This window comes from Lepidochelys kempii, chromosome 6 (assembly GCF_965140265.1).
Source record: "Lepidochelys kempii isolate rLepKem1 chromosome 6, rLepKem1.hap2, whole genome shotgun sequence".
NCBI lineage: Eukaryota > Metazoa > Chordata > Testudines > Cheloniidae > Lepidochelys > Lepidochelys kempii.
Window position 1 is genome coordinate 95,623,280 of NC_133261.1, and position 25,205 is coordinate 95,648,484.

Sequence of the window (25,205 nt, forward strand, 5' to 3'; positions counted from 1 at the left end):
TGGACTTTGCATAGGAGAGAGGAGGGGGTATCCACCCACAAGCGAAAGTCTATTCAAACCCCTGGGAGACCCCCTCCATTTTGTCTTCAGCTGGCTCAAAATATAGCCTCTCCACCCCCAAGGATACCTGAAAGACACTGGAACAAAGGACAGTAACAACAGGGGTGTGATTGCTGGACCCAGACTAGAAGGAGATTAGTCTGCAAAAGGAAGCTTACTGGAATTCCTCTGAGGGTAAGGTTTTTAGCTGTATCCAGTTTTCGTACTGTATTAGACACAGACTTGCATGTTCTATTTTATTTTGCTGGTAATTCACTGTGTTCTGTCTGCTGTTACTTGGAACCACCTAAATCCTACTTTCTGTATTTAATAAAATCACTTTTTACTTATTAACCCAGAGTATGTATTAATACCGGGGGGGGGGGGGGAAGCTGTGCATATCTCTCTATCAGTGTTATAGAGGGTGAACAATTTATGAGTTTACCCTGTATAAGCTTTTATACAGGGTAAAACAGATTTATTTGGGGTTTGGACCCCATTGGGAGTTGGGCATCTGAGTGTTAAAGACAGGAACACTTCTGAAGCTGCATTCAGTTTAAGCCTACAGCTGTTAGGGGACGTGGTTCAGACTTGGGTCTGGATTTGCAGCAGACTAGAGGGTCTGGCTCAAACCAGGCAGGGCACTGAAGTCCCAAGCTGCCACGGCAGGAAAGCAAGGACAGAAGTAGTCTTGGCACATCAGGTGGCAGCCCCCAGGGGGTTACTGTGATCCAACCTGTCACATACACCCACTATATGATGTTGGGGTTGAAATAAAGTTAACTTGCATCAGCACTGTACAGTAGTTGCACCCTTCATTACAGTACTGACATGTATTTTTGTCGGCAGGTTGCCTTAAACCACAATCATAGCTCCTTTGGACATCTTCAAGGGGCAGAAAGAAAAATAGACAACATATTCCAGTAAAAACAGCTTTATCAAATTAAAGTGAAAAATCCAAGAAAATCAAGTGACATGTGGTTTTGAAAACGTGCAAACCATGCCAGAATTGCTCATAGAAGACTGGAGAGAGTGAATGTGTATAAACATATTCAAGAAGCTAGGAAAAAGAAAACTGGCACAAAAAAGTGTGCAAATTAGCATATTTGAGATCCAAAACACAGTATTACAATACAACTGTGTAAAAATTATAGCTGATTTCCTGCCAGTAAAAATGGATATCAGTAAGACTGGCTGACATTGAAACCATACGAACAGTATGGCTGAACAAAATAGAGAAACACAGTAAACTTGAAATCTAGTACATTTCAAGTTTACTGTGTTTCTCAATTTTTGTAGTTTTAGAATTACATTTTCCAATTTAGAATATTTTTCTCTCCCTTGAAGCTGTGTGAAATGCCCACAACAAATAGACACTACTAACTACAGTAGTAAAATGGTGAAATCGACACAAACTGCTGTCAAATGCTGAAAGAAAAAAAAAACCCTGAGAAAATAGAGAAAAATGTCTCTCCTTTGTTTCAGGTATAGGAATCTTAGGTTTTACCTTTGATAATAGTTGATAAAAAAACCAGAAGTGTAATTATTAAGTTGCTATCCTTTGAAAACAGAAAGGATGGTTTTGTGTTTAAAACACTGGATGGACATTCAGGACATTCAGGTTTGCTACCGACTTCCTTGAGCAAGTCACTTAATCTTTCTGTATTTCAGCTCATCAGCAGAACAATAAGACTAAATTTCTTCCACACTGAGCTTGTTTGGTTCTGTAGAGCTGGTACTGCCTCTTACTATGTGTTGTTTATACAGCACCTAGGACAAAGGGACCCTAAACTGAGTTAAGGCATCAAGGTACCACTATAATACAAATAATAATAAAAGAATCTTACAAGTTGCCTTAATACCTTTGGGACTTTAGTCTAAACAGAGTCTTGGTTGTGGTTTGCAAGCATGTCTGAGACATCTGATTAGTATTTGAACTTGTGACACAAAAATCAGTTAAACAAAATATAATGTAAAAAAAGATACAACATCCATTTCGAAATGCCCACTTCCTCTATGAAGTTGCAGTGGTAGTTACAAGCACACACTTGTTCAAGAGCTTTCTCATCAATGAGCCACATCTCGATTGGGAACACCAAGAGAATATTTACATATCTAATAAAGGCTGTGAGAGTGGTTTGTGGCAATCCAGATGACAATTTCTGTAAGGCCTTGTCTACATTATACAAGCTTTGTCGACAAAAGTCAGTTTTCGTTGACAAAATAGTGGAGGTGTACACACTACAATGCTTCTCCCACCAATTTAACTCTCCTGCTACACTGACATAATAAAACCACCTTGACAAGAAGCATAGAGCTTTTTGCGACCAAGGTAGAGCGATGCAGTGTCAGCGTAGTCACTGCGTTTGTTTATGTCTCCCTAAGTGGCCTCCGGGAAATGTTCCACAATGCCCATCATGACCACTTTGGTCAGCAATTTCAACTCCACTACCATGCAGCCAAGTACACAGGCATGCACTTCCCCCTCTTTAAAACCATGGAAATTTTTGCAATTCCACTTCCTGTTTGCTCAGTGTGGAGAGCTCACATTGCTTCTTCCCAGCTGACCATGCTGGCTTTCTGCAGCAAACATGCTCCTACCTGGAGTATACCGGAATTGTTGGATCTGTTGGGTCCGTGGAGAGACGAGGCAGTGTAGCCGCAGTTGTAGGAGCTCGGATACCTACAAGCAGATTGTTCATAGCATGGAGGAGAAGGGGCATGAAAGGGACACACAGCAATGCCATGCTAAGATCAAGTTGCTGAGGCAGGCATACCAGAAGGCCAAGGAGGCCAACCATCTCTCTGGTGCAGTGCCAAAGACATGCCACTTTTACAAGGAACTACACGCCATCCTCAGCGGCAACCCCACTCCCACCACCAAGAGCCCCAGGGATACTTTGGGAGGACTGGAGGCAGCAGTCAGTGGAGTCAACCCTGAATACGAAGTGGCAGATGAGGAAGTTGAGTTGGAAGAGTTTGTGGGACAGGCGACAGGGTCATCTGGCGCACAGTGAGCAGAGGGGTCTAGCCAGTCCCAGTACTCCAGCTCTTGCCCACCTGAACTAGGAGAAGGGAGCTCCGGTAAGTACTCATTTTGCTTCAATACTGCACGGTGACATGAGGGAGAAGTGTCCTTTATTTTGTTACATGGTACAAGTGGGAGAAGGGACAGAAAATAACACTGGGTACTGTTTGCATCTGCTTCACATTCCCCTGTGCAGCTCTGCAATGGGGACGCTGCGGTAAAGTTTGTTAATGCACACTGGGCTCTCCCAGGATCCTCCACAGAGATCTCTAGGAAACTTTCTTAAAAGTACTCTGCAATCCTCTGCCAAAGGTTCCTTGGAAGAGCTGCTTTTTTTCTTCCCTGCTGTAGGAAACATTGCTGTGTCAATCGGCAACTACTTCTGCAGGAATCAAAGTAGGAATCAAATGGACCCGATCTGAAGCCGCATGCATGCAGAGATGCACCTTTGCATCCTTGTTTACCCTCAGTAATGAGATATCAGCTTTGATCACACTCACCTATGGAAAACAGTGCAAGTATTCAGAATAGTGTCACGAGACGCTTGTTGTGATCCCCCTCTGAAATCACCCACACCCTTTGTTCTATTTTGCACCTTCCCCGCCTGGGCCAAACTCACCATATTTATGGCTTTCACCGTGCTCCGTGCTTGCCAAGGGAAAGTGAGAAAGAGGTAAATGTAACTTTTATGATTCAAGGCTGTGAGTGCACTCACAGTACTGACTCTTTGTATTGTTTCTTTTGCTTCTGCAGATGTGCCTTTGAGGGCCAGCTCCTACATACCGGCGGAGCACCTCTGCCCTCATGATACACTGCAATCCATTCCCAGAACTCCTAGAAGCAAAAGATCGTGATTTGTACAGTGGGCTAGCTACCCTCGGTGCACTGCTCTCTCTGTTGGTGCTAAAGCACCGACTGTGGATGTGCTCCGCTGCCATAAGGAACATTGTGTGAACACGCACAAGCGTTGTAATTACAGTGGTTTATGATAGCTGACGTAACTTAAGTGGACTTAACTCTGTAGCTTAGACATGGTCTAATTTAAAATGAGGACTGCCAAGCAAAAAGTAGCTTTTGCATGGGGACAGTGGTAGTAGGATGACCCCAATATTGGAAAATAAACAATATTTTCAAAAGGATTTACATTTTAAAATTAGATGTATGCCTCTAGTTTTGAACTACGAGGTATTTGGCTGTTGAATAATCTTTGAAAATTTCTTCAAACATAATTTTTCAATGATTACGGTGTAATTTATGAAGAGATTTGACACAGAGGACTTGGGCATGAGCAGTACAGGTGTTTCACATATTCAAATTGACAAACTCACCTTTTACATTAACACAAAATTACATCTAAAAATATTCCTATAATTTTCTCAATGACAGAGCAGATGGCAGCTCCTCAACACCTCTAGGGCTGATTCCTTGACACCTGTGCAAACATCATATCCTGGCTTTCCAAGCTGGAAACTGCTCCAACTGTATCTATACCACCCCCAAAATATGTTGCATTTGGTGGCAAGCTGAACCATGTATTGTGTATCATAACGATTTAGAGGAACCACAACTCTTATGTAACAGTTATCAGTTTTTCTCTTCTATGTATTCATTTTATTTTATTTTGCATCAAAGCACTGCACATACTACACACAGCTGCCACCTAGGAAAAAACAGTTATCTACCGTTCGTAATTGTTGTTCTTCGAGATGTGTTGCTCATGTCCATTCCATGTTAAGTGTGTGCGCATGCCACATACAGCATTGCCAGAGATTCTTCCCCTAGTGGTATCTGGAGGGCCGGCTTGAGTGTCTCCTAAAGGCCTGCACTCGTGCACTGGTATAAGGGGCGCCACTGGCCTCGCTCCCTTCCATTTCCTTCTTGCCGTCAATTCTGATGGGGAGATAGGAGGGTGGGTCATGGAATGTACATGAGCAACACATCTCGAAGAACAAATGGTAGGTACAAAAGGTAGGTAACCGTTTTTTTTCTTTTTGAGTGCTTGCTCATGTCTATTCCATGTTAGGTGACCCACAAGCAATACACCCGGAGGTGGGCTAGGAGTTCAGGGGCATGCTGATTGTAACACAGCTCTCGAAACTGGCATAATCTCTGGCCTGTTGGGTGACCAAATAATGGGATGTGAATGTGTGGCTTGATGACTATGTCGCTGCCCTGCAGATGCCTGGCATTGGTATTTGCACCAGGAAAACTGCTGAATACGCTTGTGCTCTCATTGAATGGATCTTCACGATGGCCAGAGGAGGGGCCTTTGCCTGTTCATAGCAGGTCTGGATGCTGGCCATGATCCAGGACAAGATCCTCTGGGGAGACCTTTCATTCTATCCACGACAGCAACAAAAAGCTACGCTGATTTGTGGAAGGGTCTTGTCCTGCCAATAAAAACAGGTAGGGCCCTTCTAACATCCAGAGAATGCAGACACCATTCTTCCGTTTTGGGCAGTTTCAGGAAGAAGACAGGCAGAAAGATGTCTTGATTGATGTGAAACTGCGACACCACTTTGGATAGAACGGCTAGGTTGGGACGCAGTTGGACCTTATCTTTGAAGAAAACAGTATAGGGAGGTTCCGAGGTCAAAGCTTGAAGTTCTGAAACACTTCTGGCTAAAGTGATAGCTACCAGGAAAGCAACCTTCCACAAGAGCAGCAGCAGGGAGAAAGATGCCAAGGACTCGAAAGGTGGCCCCGTGAGCCTGGACAGGACCAGATTTAAATCCCAAAGTGGGATTGGGTCACAAACCTGTGGTTAGAGCCTCTCCAACCCTTTAATGAATCTGCTCATCAGCTGCTGGATGAAGATCTGCCTTGGATCGGGCGATGGAACACTGAGATAGCTGCCAAGTGGACCTTAACTGAAGACAGTGAAAGACCTTGGTGCTTCAGATGAAGGAGATACTCTAGGATGGACTGCATGGACACCTGCACCAGGCAAAGGCCCCACTTGGTTGCCCAGCAAGTGAAGTGTTTCCACTTGGCCGTGTAGAGGACTTTCTGCTACCTAGCAAAACCTGCTGGACCTGCTCCGGGAATGCTCTCTTCTTGGGATTTAGCCATGCAGCAACCATGCTGTCAAGTGCTGTCAAGGCTGATTCCCCACTCTGGTATTTCGAGTGCAGAAGGTGGGGGTCCTCAAGGTTTCTAAAAGTAATACTGGCCATTCCAGGCTTGTATTAAACTCCCAAGGTTACATTTTTGCTGCCACCACCCAAACGCAAAAAACCCTTTTGAAACCAGAAAGGCACACTTGTGAATTCCTTCCTGTGGGGTCCCCTCAAGCCCTTTCACCCCTACTTTGGGGAAGAGCTGAGAAAGAAAAACAAAGGATATCAGCTGTTGTCACCAGCTAATTTCACAGCATATGCACAAACCTCTTAGGACACCAAAAATTCAATCCTATTCTTAAAAAAGGTAAATTTTATTAAAAACAAAAAGAAAGAAAATACAACTGGAACTTAGGCTTTTGCTAGATTTAAAAAACCCACTTACAAAATTTAAACATCAAGAATAACCTTCTTGAGGTCCAGCTTAAAGGTTACAAGCAAATCAAAAAGCATTTTGGGTTAGCACAGAGGAGTCCACAAGCCAATTCGAGATAAACAGAAATAAACCTAATCGTGTCTTTCTAGACATTACCAAATTTACTTACATATCTGGGGTTTCAGGTAAGCAATTTCTAGGTATGATCTGATGATTTTTCATATCTGGCTTAAGCTTCTCACAGCATAAATGCTCCCTGTTCTCCTCTCTCCAGAGAACCACAACAACAACAGACAAAGGGAAGTTTTTTTTCCCCAATTTAAAAAAGTTCTAGCCCTCCCATTGGCTCTTTTGGTCAGGTGCCCACTCCCTTTCCTTTACTGGGGGACTTTTTTAACCCTTTACAGGTAAAGCAAGCAGAGAACAGCCACCAAGAGGGACTTTATAGCTAACTGGCTGGCTGTCCATAAAAGGGAGCTACCTCCCCCGTTCATTTATCACAAGTGTAGACCTGTGAAGTTCAGATGGAGGAGTCGCCCATCATCCTGCAAGATCAAGTCTGGTCTGAGAGGGAGCGTCCACCGGGCTGCGACTGAGAAGTCTAGGAGCATGCCGAACCAATGCTGCTGACACCATGCTGGGGACATCAGGATGACCTTCGCCTTATCCCCTTTAATCTTCAGGAGGACCTTGTGAACCAGGGGGATCAGAGGGAAAGCATACAGAAGGCTGTCCGACATGACCGTAGGAAGGCATCGGAGAGAGAGCCTCAGGAAAAGCAGCGATACTTCCTGCTCTCTGTGGTGGTGAACAGGTCCACCTAGAGCATTCCCAACCTCTGGAAGATGACACTGATGACCTCTGGGTGGACTGGTTAGCAGATGAAGTGAATCTTTGCAGGCACATATCACTATTTGAATCCAAGAGGAGAAGAGGAGAAGGACCTGCTGAGGCAATCCACTAAAACGTTCAACTTCCCAGGGAGATGCAATGCCTCTCGGTGAATGGAATGCTTCATGCAGAAATCCCACAGCCCGAGGGCTCTGGGCAGAGGACCATGGAGCAGGCACCTCCCTATTTGTTGACATAAAACATTGATACTGTTTTGTCCGGAAATACTTGCACACTTTTGCCTGAGAACTGGGCAAGGAATACTTCACAGGCCACCAGAATTGCCCTGAGTTCCTTCACATTTATGTGTAAGGATAGTTCGTCCTCTGACCAGAGACCTTGGGTCCTGAGTTTGCCAAGGTGGGCTTCCCACCCCAGGTCTGATGCGTTGGACACCAACATTATCGATGGCTGCAGGAACTCAAAAGGCACTCTGGATAGAACCGAGACTGGGTCTAACCACCATGTCAAGAAGCCAGAACTGATTCTGGAATGCTGAGAATTGAGTCCAAATGGTGCTTGCTCGGTGAGTAGACCAATGCAAGCCACATCTGAATCTGTAAACCATCAGAGAAGGCTTGAAAACGCAAGGAAGAGAAGGCTGTTCCAGCAACCGTCAAGGGTGATAAGAAGGAACTGAAAGGGCACGGGACTGGAGGCAGCCCTTATACCGGTACATGAGCGCAGGCCTCCAGGGGGCACTATCCGGCCCTACGGATACTACTAGGGGGAAAATCTCCGGCGATGGTGCACATGGCACATGCACACGCCTAACATGGCATCAACATGAGCAAACTCTTGAAGAACTAGGCAATTCTTCAATGTGCTTCTTGGATTCAAATAGTGATATGTGCCTGCAAAGATTCACTTCATCTGCTAAGCAAACTATTACGAATAACAGACTTTTGGCCCTATCATGTTAGTCACAGTCCAAACACACAGGATGATATTTTCCTTTCCTAGTGGAGCAAATCCAACCTAACAGATGCAAATTTCATGCGATGGCCCCAACAAAACTGGGCTAACTGAAGAAGAGTTCTGTATAGCTCTAAAGCCCATCATTTCCACCAATAGAAGCTGGTCCAATAAAAGATATTACCTCACCCACCTTGTCTCTCGAATATTCTGGGTATAACACACCTACAACACTGCAAACTATTTTTCCTCTGTCCTTCATACTTTTCAGCTGATGGCCTTGTAGATTAGTAAACATAAAAAGCACGAAGTGTAACTATTTGTATTTACAGCAGGAATATTGGTTACCTTCTGATTCTCTCAGCTGAGTACTTGTAAACAAATCATTCCCTAAATGGGAAGAACTTTGCTGGGGGATAAAAAAAACCTTAGTTTCAACTCATTCCATTTCCTGCAAATTTTTTGACAATGGGGTGGTGTTTACCTCCTCATGCCCATCTCACCATAGCAGAATGAGCAGAAGTCAAGGCCCACTAAAATCCATTGATTTCCTTAGGTCTATGGGGAATACTCCTCCACACTACAAGAAGGATGTGGAAAAATTGGAAAGAGTCCAGCGGAGGGAAACAAAAATGATTAGGGGGCTGGAGCACATCACTTAAAAGGAGAGGCTGAGGGAACTGGGATTATTTAATCTGCAGAAAAGAAGAATGAGGGGGGATTGTGACGGATTGGATCATAGAAACCCTCTTGGGGTTGCCAACTGATGTTCCAAGACTACTTCTGCCCCTGCTTTCCCTGCCAGCTTGGGACTCCAGCACCCTGTCTTGCTAAGCCAGACATGCCAGTCTGCTCCGACAGACCCAGGGTCTGAACCACATGCCCCAAAACTGCAGACTTAACTGAAAGCAACTTAAGAAGTGTTCCCATCTTTAACACTCAGCTGCCCAACTCCCATTGGGGTCCAAACCCCAAATAAATCTGTTTTACTCTGTATAAAGCTTATACAGGGTAAACTCATAAATTGTTCGCCCTCTATAACACTGATAGAGAGATATGCACAGCTGTTTGCCCCCTCCCCTGCAGGTATTAATACATACTCTGGGTTAATTAATTAAGTAAAAACTCATTTTATTAAATACAGAAAGTAGGATTCAAGAGGTTCCAAGTAGTGACAGACAGAACAAAGTGAATTACCAAGCAAAATAAAGTAGAACACGCAAGTCTATGTCCAAGAAAACTGAATACAGATAAAAACCTCACCCAGCAAGCTTCCTTTTACAAACTAGTCTCCTTCTAGTCTGAGACCAGCAATCACTCACACCCCCTGTAGTTACTGTCCTTTGTTCCAGTTTCCTTCAGGTATCCTTGCGGGTGGAGAGGCTATCTCTTGAGCAAGCTGAAGACAAAATGGACGGGTCTCCCAGGGGTTTAAATAGACTTTTTCCTGTGGGTGGACACCCCTCCTTCCCCCGTGTAGAATCCAGCTACAAAATGGAGTTTTGGAGTCACATGGGCAAGTCACATGTCCATGTATGACTGAGTTTCTTACCAGCCAAGTCACATTCCTGGGAAAGCTCATATGTGGATTAGCATCTTCAAGATCCATTGTCCGTTAAGTGCTTCTTGATTGGGCATTTAACTTGCACATTGCTTTCTCAAGAAGCTGACCAAATGCTTACTAAGGCTACTTACAAATCAAGCAAGTACAGAGCCAATATTCATAACTTTGAATACAAAAATGATACCTAAATACAAATAGGATGAATAGATTCAGTAGATCATAACCTTTACAGAGATATGTCACAATGGCATATGGAGCATAAAACATATTTCAGTTATGTCATATATACCTTCATAAGCATATTTCCATAAAGCCTTATGGGGTGCACCATCACAGGGATCTGATAGCTGCTTTCAACTACCTGAAAGGGGTTTCCAAAGAGGATGGAACTAGACTGTTGTCAGTGGCAGCAGATGACAGAACAAGGAGTAATGGTCTCAAGTTGCAGTGGGGGAGCTTTATGTTGGATATTAGGAAAAACTGTTTCACTAGGAGGGTGGTGAAGCACTGGAATGGGTTACCTAGGGAGGTGGTGGAATCTCCGACCTTAGAGGTTTTTAAGGTCAGGCTTGACACAGCACTGGCTGGGATGATTTACTTGGGGATTTGTCCTGCTTTGAGCAGGGGACTGGACTAGATGACCTCCTGAAGGTCTCTTCCAACCACATGATCATGAAACTTCCACTTGGGGTAGCAGCACTAGCATAGAATCCCAGGGCCTCCCTGACTTCCCTCCTCCATAGCAGTACAGTGATTTCTGGATCTGTGCTGCACAGTCCTCCCTTGTCACTGGCTGCTCTGAGGCCACCCACCTTTAAGATGGAGTTTACCCATATGGAGGAAGAACCCATGAGAGATAATGTTGACTAGTCAGCATTATATTCAGTGAAGAAATGCTCAATGGTTGGGGAACAGAGGTGGGGCAAGTGCCTCCCTCCACAAGGATGCTCTGTGGCATGCCCACCTAACAACAACTAAGCGCTGACCTCACAGAAAGCGGGCAGAGGAACTTCTGCAGGATTAAGCAGAAGAGAAGCACAGTATTAACGTCACAGAGTTAACTTCCTCCTATCCCGTGTAGTGAAGGGGGACAGAGCCTTTCAAGAACACTTTAAGCTGAGACTATTAGGATTATTCCATGTTTGTTTTTTTCAAACATCTACAAATTTGATATAGAACCTTTTCTACCTGCTGAAGAGAGCAGTTTGAATATGAACATGTTCTAGATTAGAGACAATGACTATGTTCGCTCTCCAAAAGCAACCCAGAATTATACACCAAACAAGAAATTTCTAGAACAGAAAGTCATTATGACATGAATAATATTTGCTTTTGTAGACCTGTATAATTTATGTAGGACGTTTCTTGTCTATACTTCCATGCTGCATATTCCAGCGTTCTTCTTTTGAGCCTCTATCCAAGGCTGACCCATATTTCTTTGCCAAATTAATACAAACAGAATTTAAAATATTTTAAAATTTTAACTAAGGAAACACTACCCAGTAGAATTATTTTTATGCACGTCCTGTAAACACAGATAATATCACAGTTCTATTCTGTTTAAACCTTTTCCCTCCCTTGCCTAACTCACTTATTTGTTGTTGTCTCTTTTTGTATCACATCTAGCTTAAGGAATGATCCAGTTACCTTCATGCTGTCCCACAGATATCAATGGGATTCATATTATGAGAGGAAGGAAGTGTGAGCTAGTGAATAAAGCATTGGTAGTCAGGAGACCTGGGTTCTACTATTCCCAGCTCTGCCACTAACTTGCTATGTAACCTTGAGCAAGTCACTTCACCTCTTTGTGACTCTATTTCCCCTCCCACCCTTTGTCTGTCTTGTCTATTTAGATGGCAAACAATCTGGGGCAGAGACTGACACTTATTCTTTGTAAGGTGCCTAGTACAACAAAAACCCAATCTCAGTTGGGGACTGTAGATGCTACTGTAATACAAATAATAAACAACAACTATCAAACTGACACACTGTCAATTGAAGTCAGTTGTCTCATTGATTTAAACGGCCACTGTACCAGGCACTAAATGAATAGGGTCATAACTCTTTGCAGGATCTGGTCCCAAGGTTCTAAACTCTTTGGGCAGAGACTGTATCTTTTGTCTGGAAGAGTTATGAACAGCTAGGATGATGTATGAACACCACAGTCCAGCATTTGACTTCAAGGAAACAACTCACATGTTAAGCACATGCATGAGTGTTTGCTGGATTGGTCCTTAAAATGGATGACATTCCATATTGCTCTATTAATCAGCATCAACAAACAGTATAGTTCAATATTTGTGGCACCTTAGAGACTAACAAATTTATTAGAGCATAAGCTTTCGTGAGCTACAGCTCCCTTCATCGGATGAACAGAATGAAACATATAGTAAGATATATAGTGTCCAGGAAATGGACCACCTGTGTGGATTGGTCTAGGCTGAGGTTGATGATGGGATCGAAATTGTTGAAATCATGGTGGAATTCCTCAAGGGCTTCTTTTCCATGGGTCCAGATGATGAAGATGTCATCAATGTAGTGCAAGTAGACTAGGGGTGTTAGGGTACGAGAGCTAAGGAAGTGTTGTTCTAAGTCAACAATAAAAATGTTAGCATACTGTGGGGCCACGTAGGTACCCATAGCAGTGCCGCTGACTTGAGGGTATATATTGTTCCCAAATGTGAAATAGTTGTGGGTGAGGACAAAGCTTCAAAATCAGATTCTGAGGAGAAATTGCTGAGCTTGAATTAATATGCAAACTAGATACCATTAACTTGGGTTTGAATAGAGACTGGGAGTGGCTGGGTCATTACACATATTGAATCTATTTTCCCATGTTAAGTATCCTCACACCTTCTTGTCAACTGTCTAAATGGGTCATCTTGATTATCACTACAAAAGTTTTTTTCTCCTGCTGATAATAGCTCATCTTAACTAATTAGCCTCTCACAGTTTGTATGGTAACTTCCAACTTATCTGTATGTGTGTGTGTGTGTGTGTGTGTGTGTGTGTGTGTGTGTGTGTGTATGTGTATATATCTATATCTTACTGTATGTTCCATTCTACGCATCCGATGAAGTGAGCTGTAGCTCACGAAAGCTTATGCTCTAATAAATTTGTTAGTCTCTAAAGTGCCACAAGTACTCCTGTTCTTTTTGTGGCTACAGACTAACATGGCTGCTACTCTGAAACCTATCAATATAGTTCAACGTCCTTCAAGTGTGCACATGATAATATCTGGAGATATAGGTGCGTTCCATCTACTTCTGAAATACAAGGATGGTTCTGAGAGTAAATATTAGGACAACTGTACTAATTCTCCAAGTAAATGTTTAGCTTAAAAAATTCACTATTCATATGCAGAGTAATCCATACTATAACAGAATAATATTTCCCCTAAGCAGCAGGGGAACCCTGTAATTTATCATTTATTGAAGACATCCTGTCACTATCCAGGGAGACACCCTCTACTATCATCTGTTATTCTGATGAGTCAAAGAGACATTGAAATTGAGCTTCTGTTTGATACTTTCACAGAAGATGATTCAGTTGCTGAACTTCAGTATTATTAGCTGAAGGATACATTATTCTCAGGGCATCTTATTTTCAGGCTTATTTGTAATAAATTTGGGTTCAAAATTAAGCTACAAACTTCAGGTAAAATAGAGTGATAAAATTTAACCACCACTAAAACTTAAAGTGAAAAGGTGTTTTACTATCCTCATCTCTCTGCGCTCCTGAGATCTCCCAGCACAGTAAATTGAGAAGTACAGTTCTAGTTGGCTGAGGTGCTATTTGACCATGTTGCAAAATGATGAGGTTTCAGTCTTGGGTAAAGATTACATCCTAAAGTTAGATTTAGCCTTTTCACCTTCATCAAAATTGGAGATTAAGAGACCTATTAGGACATCTAGTCCACCTCCAAACCAATGAAAGTTTATTTCCTCAGTATGTTCCCCATAACTTTGTCTAGTTCAATTTTAAATTACAAATAACAGGGAACCTACCACCAGCCTCGACAGACTGTGCCACAGTCTCCTAGATCTCAGTGTTTAGAATTTTTCCCCAGGATTTTGTTCAAATTTACTTTTGCTTAATATCATTCAAATATTTTTAGTTCTGTTCCTTTATGCTACCCTAAATTATTTCACTGCCTTCTCTCTGTCTATACCTTTTAAACACTTGTAGATGGTAACCATTTTGTTATTGATAATATAGCACCCATCATTACAAAGGATCCATGAGCCCTTCACAAATCATGTACTATATGGAAATCACTCCATCTATCTCTAAAGGACAGTCATATCTTTTGTGAAACTAGAGCAACTATTTAATAGCACAAACAAACTCTACACCAGAGTCTAAGAGAGGACGTGAATAACAACATACACAATTAAAATGACTAGGCTAGAGGATCAGATCCTAAAGTAAAGGAGTACTTGTGGCACCTTAGAGACTAACAAATTTCTTTGAGCATAAGCTTTCGTGAGATACAGCTCACTTCATGGGATGCATTCAGTGGAAAATACAGTGGGGAGATTTATATACATAGAGAACATGAAACAATGGGTGTTACCACACACACTGTAAGGAGAGTGATCACTTAAGGTGAGCTATTACCAGCACGAGGGCAGAGGGGGGGTGGGGAGGGGGAAGGGGGAACCTTTTGTAGTGATAATCAAGGTGGGCCATTTCCAGCAGTTGACGAGAACATCTGAGGAACACATTGGTAGATGTGCAGGTGAACAAGCCTCTGATAGTGTGGCTGATGTGATTAGGTCCTATGATGGTGTCCCCTGAATAGATATGTGGACACAGTTGGCAACGGGCTTTGTTACAAGGATAGGTTCCTGGGTTAGTGGTTCTGGTGTATGGTTGCTGGTGAGTATTTACTTCAGGTAGAGGGGCTGTCTGTAAGCAAGGACTGGCCTGTCTCCCAAGATCTATGAGAGTGATGGGTCGTCCTTCAGGATAGGTTGTATATCCTTGATGATGCGTTGGAGAGGTTTTAGTTGGGGGCTGAAGGTGATGGCGAGTGGCGTTCTGTTATTTTCTTTGTTGGGCCTATCCTGTAGTAGGTGACTTCTGGTTACTCTTTTGGCTCTGTCAATCTGTTTCTTCACTTCAGCAGGTGGGTATTGTAGTTGTAAGAATGCTTGATAGAGATCTGGTAGGTGTTTGTCTCTGTCTGAGGGGTTGGAGCAAATGCGGTTGTATCGTAGAGCTTGGCTGTAGACAATGGATCGTGTGGTGTGGTCAGGGTGAAAGCTGGAGGGATGTAGGTAGGAATAGCGGTCAGTAGGTTTCCGGTTTAGGGTGGTGTTTATGTGACCATCGCTTATTAGCACCATAGTGTCCAGGAAGTGTATCTCTTGTGTGGACTGGTCCAGGCTGAGATTGATGGTGGGATGGAAATTGTTGAAATCATGGTGGAATTCCTCAAGGGCTTCTTTTCCATGGGTCCAAATGATGAAGATGTTATCAGTGTAGCACAAGTAGAGTAGGGGCCTTAGGGGACGAGAGCTGATGAAGCATTGTTCTAAGTCAGCCATAAAAATGTTGGCATACTGTGGGGCCATGCGGGTACCCATAGCAGTGCCGCTGATTTGAAGGTATACATTGTCCCCAAATGTGAAATAGTTATGGGTGAGGACAAAGTCACAAAGTTCAGCCACCAGGTTTGCCGTGACATTATCGGGGATACTGTTCCTGATGGCTTGTAGTCCATCTTTGTGTGGAATGTTGGTGCAGAGGGCTTCTACATCCATAGTGGCTAGGATGGTGTTTTCAGGAAGATCACCGATGGATTGTAGTTTCCTCAGGCAGTCAGTGGTGTCTCGAAGATAGCTGGGAGTGCTGGTAGCGTAGGGCCTGAGGAGGGAGTCTACACAGCCAGACAATCCTGTTTTCAGGGTGCCAATGCCTGAGATGATCGGGCATCCAGGATTTCCAGGTTTATGGATCTTGGGTAGCAGATAGAATACCCCTGGTCGAGGTTCCAGGGGTGTGTCTGTGCGGATTTGTTCTTGTGCTTTTTCAGGGAGTTTCTTGAGCAAATGGTCTAGTTGGCAACAAAGCCCGTTGCCAACTGTGTCCACATATCTATTTAGAGGACACCATCGTAGGCCTAATCACATCAGCCACACCGTCAGAGGCTCGTTCACCTGCACATCTACCAATGTGATATATGCCATCATGTGCCAGCAATGCCCCTCTGCCATGTACATTGGTCAAACCAGACAGTCGCTACGTAAAAGAATAAACGGACACAAATCAGACGTCAAGCATTATAACATTCGAAAAACAGTTGGAGAACACTTCAATCTCTTTGGTCACTCGATTACAGACCTAAAAGTTGCAATTCTTCAACAAAAAAACTTCAGAAACAGACTCCAACGAGAGACTGCTGAATTGGAATTAATTTGCAAACTGGATACAATTAACTTAGGCTTGAATAGAGACTGGGAGTGGATGGGTCATTACACAAAGTAAAACTATTTCCCCATGTTTATTCCCCCCGCACCACCCACTGTTCCTCAGACGTTCTCGTCAACTGCTGGAAATGGCCCACCTTGATTATCACTACAAAAGGTTCCCCCCGCTCTCCTGCTGGTAATAGCTCACCTTAAGTGATAACTCTCCTTACAGTGTGTATGGTAACACCCATTGTTTCATGTTCTCTATGTATATAAATCTCCCCACTGTATTTTCCACTGAATGCATCCCATGAAGTGAGCTGTAGCTCACGAAAGCTTATGCTCAAAGAAATTTGTTAGTCTCTAAGGTGCCACAAGTACTCCTTTTCTTTTTGCGAATACAGACTAACACGGCTGCTACTCTGAAACCAGATTCTAAAGTAAAACTTTCCAAGGCCAGATAGAATTGACCCTGTTTCTGGAATTTGCTCTCCTTCACAATCCAGAGCCCAAGTCTAGTGAGCTTCTCTGTAAACTATTAAAATGAGATCATTAATTTTTCACCCAGCTTTTTTCCCTCTAAGTTTCAGCCCTTTCCGAACTCTGCCTACATGACACATATCCTCCTGTCAGTTCTCCAAAGGCTCCCATAATGTTGTTGTATCTTGGATGGTTATGAAGGAATGATGAGAACAGCCTGGGCTTGTGTCGGTCTCTCAAAAAATTAAGACCATTGCATCTGCAATACTTCCACTCTCTATACTAGTGGGGATAAAATAATAGTCTCATGATCTCAGTCAGCTAGTTTATCTCAATATTTGCCCCATCCCTAGAGCTTATGGTCTTCATTTTTATAGCAAGGTGAAAAAACCGAGGCTTTATAACTTCATTATCAGTCAGCTACTAGGAATGCATGTTTCTTTCTTTCTTTCTTTTTTTTTTTAAAAGCACAGGACACCTTGTTATCTTGCCTGGCTCAGTAATAATTTAATATAACATGCCAATTCCTGCAAATGAAGCTACAAAGCTAGACTGAGGGCTGGAAACTAGAACCTGAATTCTGAGAAATCCATGGTGGCCTTCCTATATGTAATTAATGGTTAATTCTCTATGGTCTCTACATGAATAAATTGTTCAGAGTGGATAAAAAAATCCTGGTAGTATGGGCCGAGCCTGACATTAGAGGTTGGATTCTAGCCCAGGAGGAAAAGGAAGAGGAGGAAAATTGTTTTCACAACACAAAGTGCTTTGTCTAATCTGCTCTTTTTGTACATTTCTATTTTGTTGTATGTTTATGGGAAAAATATGCATTTTAAAAAAGTCATGTTGCTATATCAAATAAAGTTAGAACAAAGATCTCCACCAGCACAAAGGATTAACAAACCTTTTTTAAACATGAATAGATTTTTCCAGACATTTAGTAAACAACTGCTGAGTACCACCAATGGCTTGGCTTCTTTAACAATTAGGCAGCACTATGACCCCTCAGCAGTGCTTCCCAGGCACTGACTTTGCAAAGATAAATATTGTAAATCAAGATCAGACATGCAGTCAGACTGGAAGATTCTGTAGGAAGTTTTCATTGCCTTGATCTGTCTGAAAAGGAAAAGCAACTCCAAGGGTCCATTTGCACTCATGCTGCTATGCTGAATTAGGAAATGCTCCCCTCAAGTCATGTTTTCAATGCCCCAGTTGATCTGAAGTGGGTTGGAGAAGGGATTTAGCTGTTTGATTAGTTCATAAACCCTTAAGCAAATGGAACTATGATACTTTACAAAACATTTAAATTTAAAAACAATAACACTACTAAAGAGAGGTTTCAGAGTAACAGCCGTGTTAGTCTGTATTCGCAAAAAGAAAAGGAGTACTTGTGGCACCTTAGAGACTAACCAATTTATTTGAGCATGAGCTTTCAAAATAAATTGGTTAGTCTCTAAGGTGCCACAAGTACTCCTTTTCTTCTTACTACTAAAGAGAATAGACAACTATTGTAGATGCAAGAAACGAAACACCGGGGATAAAACTAATGACACAAAAAATGAACAAGAATCCCAAGCTGCAATGAAGAGTTTAATAATTGTACGGTTGTGTTTTAAAGACACCCTGACATGTGTTGTTACAATTTATTATTATTTTACATTTTTATTGTTTCCCAATCTCTTCAGGCAACTGTTCCAGTTTATCAATAAAAATACCACCTTCTAAAGATCTTGGCTTTATTGTCCAAAACCTCCCTTTTAACTGTGCATTCTCCTACGCACAATGGAACTTGACTTGTTCAAAAGACACTACAGTTTGGAGTATCTATTGCAGTCCAAGAAAATGAAAATGAAAAATAAGTGGGCAGGAGAATCATGAAGGCACAGCACAGTAGCTTGGCATCAAGGTAAAACGTGAAGAGGCTAGTGTACCTGTCACAAAATCTGAAAAGGACCAGCACTGGTACTATCCTGTTTACTGTGAGCCACTGAATAAAGTTAACAACAAAAGTATAAAACTTAGTAAAGCTCAAGAGTCAAAAGATAATTTTGGAGTTCAGACACTTAATTCATAAATCCTTCAGAACTCTTGGGTGTACTATATGGGCCTGGTACCTTGTTGCTTAATTTAACAATTTGATTCTGTACTACTACTTTTGACTTCTCAACCTCTGACTGTACCTCATCTTTGCAATCCAAAAAGAGTAGATATCTTAACTACCCCGTGGGAAAAATTTATGCAGAGAAGTCTTTAGCTTCTCCACAATAGCCTTATTCTTCTTCATTGCTCCTTTTACTACCTTTTAATGCAACAGACCTAGAGCTTCTTTCACAATATTCCTGTTTCTAACATAGTTAATTATGTCTTATTTGTTTTTTATATTTATGACTATTTGCTTTTCACGTTTTATTTTAGCCCTTTAACTTCCATACTACATGTTGCCTGGTGTACTTTTTGCTCCTCTCAAATGTTTTCATATGGGTTTGATTTTTATTTTCTGAAAGACACCTGCTTTGCTTGAATAAACCTCTTGAACCTCATCATTTAGCCATACTAGTTTATTTCTTGCCTTCCTATTCCTTTTGAGTTCAAAGGAATGCATGCCTTCTGTGACTGTTACAGTATGCTTCAATAGTATTCCAGTGCTGGGTCTAAGGTTAAAAAATGTGAGCTTTGAAGACTAATGTAAACCACTAAGTGCTAATAAAGTTAACCACTTCACTGCTGGATGACATACTAAATTCTGTACATCTAGCAAGGGTTTGCCATAGGAAATTCAACCATACCTGGCACACTCCAATGCTTCATTTATTTGAATGGACATTTCATTGGAAATTGCTGCCAGAACACACACACATGCAGTAGCCGCATGGAGATTTCCAAAGCTAGCTGGGATGAAAATTGTACCTAAATTTGAGATTTTACTCAGTGTTATGGGAAAAACAAATATATTCCAAGAAGATGAATCAACCTAATGAACTAGAGTAAAAACACAAAAATATATACACACATATATACATATTACATCACATATGTGTGCATAGCTCTATAATTTTCTTCTGAAACATCTGGTCTTTCAAGGAACTTTTCTAAATAATGGAATTTGCTTTCCTGGCAAAGAAAATTGAGAAGTGCTTTCATACATTTCCCCCGGCACTTGCATTGTCCTTATATATGTGCCCACATGGAGAGGGGCCAAACATATAATATAAACAGAGCAACTGCCAACTGAGACAAATTCAGTACAGCTTGGCTCACTCCAAAGGGAAAGCACTTGTTTTGCTGATGAACTGCATTTGCCACCTACAGAACACAAGAGTAATTGGGTTGAATCTCACTGGTGGCTATAGTAACATGAATAGAATAGACAGCCGGAAGTACAACCACCAGATGGAAGACTGCTAGCCAGTTAAGTCTGCTTTATTATCAGTCTAGCTATTGGCTGGCCGGAAGCAACGCAGCAGTGTGGTCTTACTGATGAGCAGTCACTGTGTGGCTGTGGGTTTCCTCTATGTGGATTTAGGAGAAAGACATTAAGGAGGAAGGTTACCAAAAAATAAAGCTTCTTCAGTCTAATTAGTAGATATACCTGTAGAGCTCTCATTTCTTCCTCTCTCCTGTGAGTCTTCTCCAGCAGATCTGTAAGAAAGACACAAAACACAAAGCAATGAGAACTGAGTTACTTGTTATTAAGCTCAACTTGAAATGTTAGCGCCTGATAAAGAAAACCTGTAATAAAGATGTCAAGTTTTTGTATGAAATGTCATAAAAATGTGCCCTGTGAAACTGAAATGTGTCACTGATAAGAATGCTGCCAAGCATGGGCTGCTGAAGTGATTAAAAACTATATATAAGAAGGCAATTTGACTCAGAAAGCCACTGAATGGGATAGAGTTTAATTCAGACAAAAAGATATATTTACTTCTAATTTTTCTTTATTTTAACACTTGTATCGGAAACGACCAAAGAGATCTTTTCTGAAAACTGATTAAAAATAGGAAAGAGATCAAAGACATTCAATTACATGTCATCATTCACTCTGGAGTAAATTTTTATGGCCAAGTTACAACCCCTTGAAGAAAAGGACACTTATTAATAGAAGTGCAGTCTTAATCACAGTCACAATAATTATCACCTTTCACCAGGAGGGAGTGAAAAAAACATTTGATCATGCAAATGACAATCTCCCTGAAAGATCAGCGCCTGACAGGAAAAGTACTCACCAGAGGAGAACTCACTCTCTTGCAGTCTATGCACCATGACACCTTACATTTTGATATTCACTTATGTAACAACCACCAAAATATACTCGACAGTTCATGTTGTTGTGCACTTGCCAATTGCAGCTCCATATAGGATTTGTCACATGAGTTGCACTACTCTTGGTTTCACTCACATACTCTGGGAATACAATTAAACTCAGGATATAGTGTGTGATGTTCACAGTTCTATCTGGGAAAGCTTGACAGGTGACCTCACAAAGTCCTCAAGAAAAACAGAATTGACTATTCTAACACATTTTTCTTTCTAACTACTGTAACTGACAAAAATCTCAGTTCAGAGTCTGGCATCAAACAGAAAGAGTATCCCAACAAAGTCAGAGATAGTTGTGCTCCAATATGCTGGGATGAGGAAATACGTTAGTTTGAGAGAACTTCAACTGCCACAATAGCTTTGTGGGAAAGTACGAATGGAGTCTCAAGATGCACAGCTCCCCCCTGATACCGCTCAGGGAAGGAGCAGTGGATTGTCAGATCTCCAAAAGCACCTATGCAGACTTAGTGGGAGAAAGAGTCCATTCATACAATTTTCAGAGTAGCAGCCATGTTAGTCTGTATCAGCAAAAAGAACAGGAGTACTTGTAGCACCGTAGAGACTAACAAATTTATTTGAGCATAAGCTTTCATGGGCTACAGACCACTTCATCGGATACACAGAATGGAACATATAGTAAGAAGATTTTATATTATATATATATATATATACATATATATATACATATATATACATACAGAGAACACGAAAAGGTGGAGTAAGAGGCTAATTAATTAAGATGAGCTATTATCAGCAGGAGAAAAAAAACGTTCGTAGTGATAACCAAGATGACCCATTTAGACAGTTGACAAGAAGGTGTGAGGATACTTAACATGGGGAAATAGATTCAATATGTGTAATGACCCAGCCACTCCCAGTCTCTCTTCAAACCCAAGTTAATGGTATCTAGTTTGCATATTAATTCAAACTCAGCAGTTTCTCGTTGGATTCTGTTTTTGAAGCTTTTCTGTTGCAAAATTGTCACCCTTAAATCTTTTACTGAGTGGCCACAGAGGTTGAATTGCTCTTCTACCAGTTTTTGAATGTTATGATTCCAGATGTCAGATTTGTGTCCATTTATTCTTTTGTGTAGAGACTGTCCAGTTTGGCAATGTACATGGCAGAGGGGCATTGCTGGCACGTGATGGCATATATCACATTGGTAGATGTGCAGGTGAATGAACCCCTGATGGCGTGGCTAATGTGATTAGGTCCTATGATGGTGTCACTTGAATAAATGTGTGGACAGAGTTGGCATTGGGCTTTGTTGCAAGGATAGGTTCCTGGGTTAGTGTTTTTGTTGTGTGGTGTGTGGTTGCTGGAGAGTATTTGATTCAGGTTGGGGGGCTGTCTGTAAGCAAGAACTGGTCTGTCTCCCAAGATCTGTGAGAGTGAGGGATCTTTTTCAGGATAGGTTGTAGATCTTTGATGATGTGTTGGAGAGGTTTTAGTTGGGGGCTGAAGGTGATGGCTAGTGGCATTCTGTTATTTTCTTTGTTGGGCCTGTCCTGTAGTAGGTGACTTCTGGGAACTCTTCTGGCTCTGTCAATCTGTTTTTTCACTTCAGCAGGTGGGTATTGTAATTTTAAGAATGCTTGATAGAGACTTTGTAGGTGTTTGTCTCTGTCTGAGGGATTGGAGCAAATGAGGTTGTAGACATGTAGGTAAGTCTATCGGTCAGTAGGTTTCCAGTATAGGGCGGAGTTTATGTGCTTAGAGCTTCATTTGCACATAGTTCACTGGGCAACAAGGAACCAAAAGCATCCATAGTGAGAGCTATTTTAATTATTTTTCCTGTATGCAACAGAGCTTTCCTTCTTTTCTTGGTACTCTTATTTTTCTTACTCAGTCCACAGTATTTAGTATTACACATAGTAAAAGTTTCTCAATTTCCCCCTTTGCCACTGTTTCTTGAGAGTTACGAGGAATCATAATCCAGGAGAGAATGAGTATAACAGTAATTTGTCCTTGCTACATACTACTGTTACACTGAACACAAAGGGACGTGGAAAAAGCCTTCTTGGAACAGAAGACTTTTTGGTGGCCATCACCCACCTCCAACCCAAAACCATGATTACCCCCTTGGGATGGCCTGATGAAATAGATTCTGCAGAAGAAGATACTACAGAGAGTAGTATTCCAGACCAATCAAAGAACAATCAAACCACTGCATGACTCTGGGAGGACAACCTTTAGGGAAAGGGTCACACTAGAGGAGAGGGAGATGAATTTCTGGTATCGATGGGGTGCTTCACACAGTTCAGATGGGGTTTCTGATAACACCACAGAGACCGTTGCTGTCCAAAATCAAAAAAGGGATGAGAAAATTGGACAGGACTAACATCATTCAGAAAATACACACGAAGGCAAGATTTCAGATGGAATCTCTAAAACCCATAATAGCAAGTCTCTCTCAACATACCCATACCGGAGCATCACTAGCAGTAGATATGCTTCTACTATTACAAGGGACTCTTCCAGCAAAAAGCCTTCTCTTTTGTCCTAATGACAGTCTTGAGGTATTTTACCAAAATACCAATGGTTTTAGTAACAGTCCTTCTACTCATTCCTATACAACCTGCTAATCCAAGCTTTCTTAAGAAAAAGGCCATTCAAGAAACAAACACCCAAATCATTCCTATAAAAGCAAGTATGTGGAAAACTAGATTCAAGCCATCCAATCCTGACATAGGCTGCAACACCTTGGTAATAACTCCAGACAGAGACAAAGCCAAGGGCTCTATTTAACATCCTACTTGGTGCAGGAAAAGAAGTGAAGGGCAAAGGTGGTTTTATTCCACTTTTTCACCACCCCATATTCTTGGGTTATTTTTGTCTCCTCCATAATTTAGAGCAGCATGGCTATTGTGTTAGCCAAGAAAAGGCAGACCGCAGTGGTGCTCTGGTGATATCCTCTTCCACCTAAACATACAAGGGTCTAAAGACTTAAAGAATATTTTCCTCTGGGAGTTTCCTTGCTTAGACCCTTGGAGAAACATAGAAACATAGGGCTGGAAGGGCCCTCAAGAGATCATCTAGCCCAGCCCCTTGCATGGAGGCAGGACTAAGTATATCGAGACCATCCCTGGTGGGTGTTTATCTAATCTGTTCTTGAAAACACCCAATGACAGGGATTCCACAAACTCTCTTGGAAGCCTATTTCAGTGCTTAACCATTCTTATATTTAGAGAGTTTTCCCTAACATCTAACCAAAATCTCCTTTGGTGCAGGTTACACTCCTTACTTCTCCTACCTTCAGTGGATATTGCAGAACAATCACAGTCCTCTTATAACAGCGCTTAACAGGTCCTCCCTCAGTCTTATGTTTTCAAAATTAAACATGACCAGTTTTTTTAACCTTAGCTTATAGATCAAGTTTTCTAAATCTTTTATCATTTTTGTTTCTCTCCTCTGGATGCTCTCCAGTTTGTCCATACCGTTCTTCAAGTGTGGTGCCCAAAAATGGAGAAAGGAATCCAGCTAAGATCTCACCAGTGACAAGTGGAGCAGAACAATTACCTCCTGGCTTACATATGACACTCCTGTTAATATGTCCCAGAATGATATTAGCCTTTTTTGCAGCTGCATCATATTGACAACTCATTTTTAATTTGTGATCTGCTATGACCCCAGATCTTTTTCAGCAGTACTACTGCCTAGCCAGTTATGATCCACTTTTTGTGCATTTGATTTTTTCTTCCTGAGTGTAGTACTTTGCCCTTGATTTAATGAATTTTTGTTGATTTCAGACTATTTCTCCAATCTGTCATTTTGAATTCTAATCCTGTCCACCAAAGTGCTTGCAACTCCATCCACAAATTTTATATGCATACTCTCCTCTGCATTATCCACATCATTAATGAAAATATTGAATAGTACCAGACCCAGGACAGACCCCTGCGGGATCTAGATGGTTATAAACTGTTCAGGAAGGACAGACAGGGCAGAAAAGGTGGGGGAGTAGCACTGTATGTAAGGGAGCAGTATGACTGCTCAGAGCTCCGGTATGAAACTGCAGAAAAACCTGAGTGTCTCTGGATTAAGTTTAGAAGTGTGAGCAACA

The 25,205-nt window shown here is 41.8% G+C and overlaps 1 protein-coding gene across 9 annotated transcripts in view; it reads right to left on the bottom strand.

The window, feature by feature from the left end:
- CEP128 (centrosomal protein 128) overlaps positions 1 to 25,205 on the bottom strand; it is a 446,026-nt gene that overhangs the window by 78,001 nt on the left and 342,820 nt on the right. For 7 of the 9 annotated variants that reach the window (XR_012159510.1, XM_073349335.1, XM_073349336.1 and 4 more), the window contains one exon: positions 20,418 to 20,467. Coding sequence is in view for 8 of the 9 variants with exons in the window: in XM_073349335.1 (XP_073205436.1) it covers positions 20,418 to 20,467 (50 nt within the window). In the remaining variant the exon portion in view is untranslated. Of the gene's footprint in view, positions 1 to 3,686; positions 3,716 to 17,951; positions 18,046 to 20,417; positions 20,468 to 25,205 lie in introns of those variants that run through there. The other 2 variants (XM_073349341.1, XM_073349340.1) reach the window with 2 other exon arrangements.